Source organism: Penaeus chinensis, chromosome 40, assembly GCF_019202785.1.
Source record: "Penaeus chinensis breed Huanghai No. 1 chromosome 40, ASM1920278v2, whole genome shotgun sequence".
Taxonomy (NCBI): domain Eukaryota; kingdom Metazoa; phylum Arthropoda; class Malacostraca; order Decapoda; family Penaeidae; genus Penaeus; species Penaeus chinensis.
In genome coordinates this window covers 12,068,252-12,074,840 of record NC_061858.1, presented here as the reverse complement: position 1 = coordinate 12,074,840, position 6,589 = coordinate 12,068,252, and the positions used below count along the sequence as shown (strand labels likewise).

The window sequence follows — 6,589 nt, the reverse complement described above, 5'->3', positions numbered from 1 at the left end:
TCACTCGGTAAATGCTGAGTTTGAATAAATTCCACTTGACTTCATATTGACACATACCTTCCGTTGTTTTACATTAAAAGTAAATATGGTTATGAATAAGATTATAGATCTTTATATGAAAAAGTTAATCTAAATATTTAGATGAATGAACAGCATTTATTCACAAAAAGTCTTTATAGACGGATATTTTCTCGAAAGATTGGAAACGGACACGTCTAACAAATGCTCTTCCCATGGAAAGAACTCGCTCTCTCCAACCTCTAGAAAGTCCAACTGACGGCTACACCGTGAGATTGGCATGGGACCTGTTAATCGCATAATCCAGGATCGCCAACTCATGCTACATGGGCACTTATGTCATTTCCCATCAGGTTGTCTTAGGAGTTACAGATGGGCTGAGGGCCTCCCTGGAAACTCGCCATGAGAGACCCTCGTGGCTGGAAGCGAAGGGTGGATGAGGCCATGCGCCCCTGTCGGCATTAGCACCTTGATGATGATGATACATACACACATACATACATAGAGCCTCTTCGGCAACGCCAATCCAACTGTTAACGTTAACGAAAAAGTTTAATAGTCCAGCGAGCTGTTAAAGTTTTGCTGTCAAAGCGTGACGTCATTGTTAATGTTCCGCCCATTGTCTGTAATGCGCCTGTGCATATCATATTCAACTAAAAAAAATGTCCGTTAGGGATTATATTTCTAATTAATGCCTATTAGGTCGTTTGCCGAAAGTTAAGATTAGAAGTAGTAAGAATTCATATGTTATTATAGTTATTATTTATAAAGATATTGCGGAGAAAGAATTCATACGCTATTATACATTTATTATTTTATATAGATATTGCGGAGAAAAAACACGGACATACTACTTTGATACTTTTCACTCGGTAAATGCTGTGTTTGAATAAATTCCACTTGACTTCATATTGACACATACCTTCCGTTGTTTTACATTAAAAGTAAATATGGTTATGAATAAGATTATAGATCTTTATATGAAAAAGTTAATCTAAATATTTAGATGAATGAACAGCATTTATTCACAAAAAGTCTTTATAGACGGATATTTTCTCGAAAGATTGGAAACGGACACGTCTAACAAATGCTCTTCCCATGGAAAGAACTCGCTCTCTCCAACCTCTAGAAAGTTAATATTCACAAGACAAAACAACAGCATGGAAGCGCAGGAGATGCGATTATTACTGTATCACCATCAGTATATATGCATGTTGGTTAGAATGAATGTCATTGATGCAATTAATAAAAAAAATAGCGTAAATTGATTTGTGATGGGGTTTAATTTTTACATTGATTCCTGTTTAACACTGAAAATAACCAAGTAAGATATCAAGATGAATTACGAAAAATATATTTTGGAAGTGTGCAACGTTGCGCTAATGTACTTCCAGTGCAGAACAATAAATAATCCACATCGGAAAAGAATTACTTTGCACTGAGATTGCAGTGCCACATACATCATTTTATAGAAGTGTAGTTTGTCCATTTTGATCTCCCGTTTTCCTTTGTGAACTGGAATTGCTTTAATGGAAAGCATAGTAAGCACCCTCACTGTAACAGTGAGGATATCTCAGAATATCATTACTAACGTCATCTCTAATTACCATCATCAATGCCCGTGAATATCTTATATAAAATGTAAAAGGACTCAACTCGTGAAAAAAGACCCTACAGTTTTACTGTTGACTTGAAGATGAAAAATTATTAGTTGCTACATAGAAAGATGATGCCAATGTACTGTTGTTCCATTAATTACACACATAAATACGCACACATGCATACACACACGCACGCCCGAACACACACACACACACCTATATACATATATGTACATATACGTATGTATATATGCATACTTATATGCATATATATTTGTCTTTAAATAGACAAATATAAACGAGATATATATATATATGTATATATGTTTGTGTGTGTGTATGTATATATATATGTATATATATTATATATATATTATTCATTCATACATACATACTATATACATACACACATACACGTACGTGTGTGTATGTGTGTGTGAGTGTGTGTGTGTGTGTGTGTGTGTGTGTGTGTGTGTGTGTGTGTGTGTGTGTTGAGTGCGCGCGTGCGTGCGTGCGTGCGTGCGTGCGTGCGTGCGCGCGTGTGTGTGTGTGTGTGTGTGTGTGTGTGTGTGTGTGTGTGTGTGTGTGTGTGAATGTGTGTGTGTGTGTGTGTGTGTGTGTGTGTGTGTGTGTGTGTGTGTGTGTGTGTGCGTGTGTTTGTGCGTGCATGCGTGTGTTTATGTGTGTGTGTGTGTGTGTGTGGTGTCTTTTTTATTGTAGAATCAGTAAACCAGTAATAGTTCATTCTGAGAAATATATATATATATATTCAAACAAGATACAAAAGAAATTGAATAATAATGACGAGTTACTTAGATATGTAGAGTCATTCAATTCACATATGCTAAGTATTCATAGATCGTCTCTAATAAGCCAATAATATGTCTACAATGTCAAAAAATAATTATATATGTCTATAATATGTCAACAATATAATGATATATGTCTAAAGTATTTCAACCATATGATAAACATTTATAGTTCCTCTCCCTCGAACCCTGTCACTCGGCGTAAACAAATCGGTTGTTTGTTGAAGCCTCGGAGAGTAGTCTTGCAAACATTTCCAGAGGGTATAACTCCAGCTTCAAAAATCTATTTAATTTTGTCTGAAATTTCCTTATGATGCCGGCGATAAGCCTGTGTATATTACTTGGAAATATTTATCACAGTTTTGAGCAGAACGACATTGTAAAATTCTAGGGAATGAGTTGCTTTTCTGTTCTTACTAAGGATTGTGTATTTATTGCACATTTCTTCTTAAAAGATATGTGTAGTTATAGTTATTGTATTTTGTAATTTAAGTCAGATATCATAATCCCATCACTCGGATCTAGGCTTTATCTGCCTCGTCAGATGTGTTTGGGGTATTGCATTTCTGGTAGGAGTCGAGTTAACATTGAAAAAAACACAATTTCCCAAGGCAACCTGTTACCATACCCACATATAAGGTCTAGTGTCATTGCTATTCTTGCATAGCATCAACTAAAACCACATTAAATGTACTAAGGATCCAACTGACCTGACCTTTGCACAAAAACAATTGGCTGAGGGCCGGGTGATGGGAATGACTCGTAATGAGATATTGTTGTCAAGTAGCAGGTAATGGGAATGTCTCACCATGAGGGTGCAAAGTTCTTGGAGGAAGATTAGACTCAGAGGGCATTTAGGAGGGGGTTCTTGCATTATTTCCACCTATAAACAAGGGTGGAATGTATCATCTGTGAGCCATGCCTGTAAGAGCACTGGCTCCAGGGAGGACACTGTTTCCATGGTCAGGACCCTATTCCTGCTTACTGTGACTGGGGACATAGGATGTTAAAGAAAATTGAAGAATACAAAAAAAAGTTTTGAAAATGATGCAAATAATTTAATGTTATTTATTGTTATTGTTATTGATATGTTACCTAGAGAGATAGGAGGCAGCGCCCCCCCATCAACCCTCCCTTTAGGCAGTTCCCGTAGCACATCTCCAGTCACAGCAACTTAGATTGATGAATAAATTTTGTGACTTGGAGTTGGGGGCTTAGCCTCTGGTGAGTGCATCTGTACTCTAAAGAGTTACCCAACATATTTTTTGTAGAAGAATATAATTTCTTGTTATTACTCCTGACATTTATTTTAAATATGTAGGATGCCAGTAATTAATACAATCAAAATAAATTATGATTTCGTTATATTCAAGTAAGCAATTCTATCATATCTGTTAGAGACCCAAATTAGTATATAAAATCATTTTCTATTTTTGTTTATTCTTTCTTTTAATGTTTTAGGGTTTAATTGATTAACATTGCTAGCTTTCACAACACAAATCTTGTATTGTCTTCCTAATTACTAATTTAATTTTTCTAGCTTCTGAAAGAGGATATTTCAGCTGCAACAATGGATGTGACAGACACAGAAGAATTTTCAGATGCAGATAGTGCTACCGGAGATGCAAGGAATCGGTCTCTTAGTATGTCTGAAAGTCATTGTTCTGACTTCTCTGATGCTGATAACACAGATTCCCGAGATGTGAGTGATTCTCAGTCCACTCCTCTTGGCAGTGATCCTCTTGCACAACTTCTTGCAACTCCAGAGCAAGCAGGTAATTAACATACCAATATATTTTGGGACAAAGAGTAGAATGATCTTACAGTTCTTTACATAGACAAGAAATTGTAATATCTAATACAGAGAGTGTGAATCAAATAGTAGGCCTTGTGATCTTACCTGATTTCACCTTTCCTTAACCTATTGCCACCGGGGAAAATGAATAAAAGATGGGGAAAATGCTATGCTAATTTTTTATATTTTTTGTGAAATGTCTCTACACATAGATGGCTCTGCCTTACCTGATTTCACCTTTCCTTGAATTGGCGGGAAAATGCATTTTTTACTAGTGCTATGAATATCAATGGTGTTATTTTTACTATAAACATTATGATTACTTTAATGTTATAAACATTAGTAATAACAAAATAAGATAATGTAAAATATTTTCGTAAATTAAAGAAATGGGTAAACGGGCGAGACAGGCAGTACACATAATTGGCTCATTGGAGATTTAGTACAAGTGTAGCCATCTTTGTGTTAAAACAGTTATACAAGTAAACTCACAGTGGGCATGGCACGGACACGTGACATGCCCGTCGCGAATGGGTTAAATTTGCGGGATTTAATCCATTTTTTTTTTTTTTTAACTAATGCTATCAATATTAATGGTGTTATTTTTATTACATATATTATAATTACTATAATGTTATTAACATTAATAACACCAATATAAGTTAATAAAATATTTTTAAAATTCAAGAAAAAGGGTAAATAGGGGAGCAGTACTCATAATTAGCTCTCTGGTGACTTAGTACAAGTGGAGCCATCTGTGTGTAAAAACGTTTAATAAAGTAAACTCACAGTGGGCATGGCATGTTGGTTTTGGGTTAAGAATAATTACAGTATCAATATCAATAGTATTTGAAAGAAAACACATTTTCCTGCAATTTCAAGGAATGGGGAAATGAGGAGCAGTCACTGGGGCTTACTAATAGACTCCTTGCTGGATGAGAATATGTGAATCTATCTATATGTAACAAACTTCACAAAAAACTACAGGAACAGTACATAAATCTGTAGTCATTCAGTTAACCTAGAAAATAAATGTTGTAAAGAAAATGCCCGATGGTTCTGATTTTAGTATATGCAGTGGAAATGTTGAAATTTTTTGAAAGAAGGAACCAGAATAAAATAGACATACATATCTTTTTCAGTCAAAGTAGAAAAGAGGGAACTTCAAGGAAGAATTAGAATGTAGTGCAGAGAATTATACTACATAAATTTGATAGCAGAAATAGTCTTCTTTTGCTGTAGCTTTGTCCCATTCTTATATGGAGTCACTATAGTCAGGTTCTAGCAAATATTATTTTATGGCCGGATGCCTTTCCTGATGCCAGCCCTCTCTGTTTACCTGGGCTTGGGACCAGCACTGACTTGGGCTGGCTTGCCCACCCAGTGGCTAGGTTGATAGCAAAAATAGTATAGTTATGTATATGAGAAAGGGTATTGTTATAACTTTATGTAGGAAAGACATCCTTGAATATTCTTAATTTTGTGTTACCATTTTATTTTAAAATGTACAACTTAGTAATTTTTTCAACAATTTTAAGGAATACGTTATTCTGTGCTACATCATAACAAATGTATATGCCTATACATGCACATCTAAATAATTGTCCATGTATTTAGTACGAGAATGGACACCGGGACGAGACACAGATGTTGACGTTGGGGAGAGTGCTGATATTCTTCTCCCAAAGCCAGCGACTCCACAACCCAGTAATAATAGATTGGAAAGGAAGAAAGAAGGTAAAACCAGAAAAGAACAAGAAGAGGAAGAGAGAGAACGTATGCAGTAAGTATATCTGCCATTCATAAATATTGTTATTTCCCTCTTTCTATCTACCTCTGTAATTGTTTTTTTGTTTTTTTGTTTTCTACATCTCCTTACCTCATTTACTTGAAGAGTAATATTGTTTCACTAAACCTAAAATGTGTTTATTTTTCAAATTGCATCTTCTGGTGTTATATCAAATGCTTCTTTATATTTTACTCTTTTTTCTTTGTTTTGTATTGTTTGTTTTATCTCATTTTATCTACATTTTATTATATATTTTTCCTCTTTCAATCAGTTTCTAACTAGTACCTTATAATTATGGTAAAATATGGAGCCTTAATGGAAACTGTTTACATGATTGATAGCTATGTTATTTAACAAACTGAAAGGGATAAAGCCCACATTTTAATACCTTTGATTACATAACTTAAATATCTAAAATTTGTCCTGTTTATTAACACACTGGATAATAACATGCTAGTAAGGCCCTTCAACAAGCTGTTCAATTTCCAAACAGGTTTTATTTCATAGTGAGTATATATTACAGCCTCTCTCATTGTTTTGTTCATGCTGTAAAACTGGAACTATATTTAATGTTAAT

The 6,589-nt window shown here is 34.8% G+C and overlaps 1 protein-coding gene across 2 annotated transcripts in view; it reads left to right on the top strand.

Annotated features, from left to right (window-relative positions):
- The first annotated feature begins 2,616 nt into the window (after positions 1-2,616).
- LOC125047053 (transcription initiation factor TFIID subunit 11-like) overlaps positions 2,617-6,589 on the top strand; it is an 11,307-nt gene continuing 7,334 nt past the window's right edge. Inside the window, exons 1-3 of one of the 2 annotated variants that reach the window (XM_047645100.1) lie at positions 2,617-2,689; positions 3,969-4,203; positions 5,841-6,006. In XM_047645100.1, coding sequence (XP_047501056.1) covers positions 3,999-4,203; positions 5,841-6,006 — 371 coding nt within the window. In that variant the 5' untranslated portion in view covers positions 2,617-2,689; positions 3,969-3,998. Of the gene's footprint in view, positions 2,690-2,733; positions 3,653-3,968; positions 4,204-5,840; positions 6,007-6,589 lie in introns of those variants that run through there. The other variant, XM_047645101.1, reaches the window with a different exon arrangement.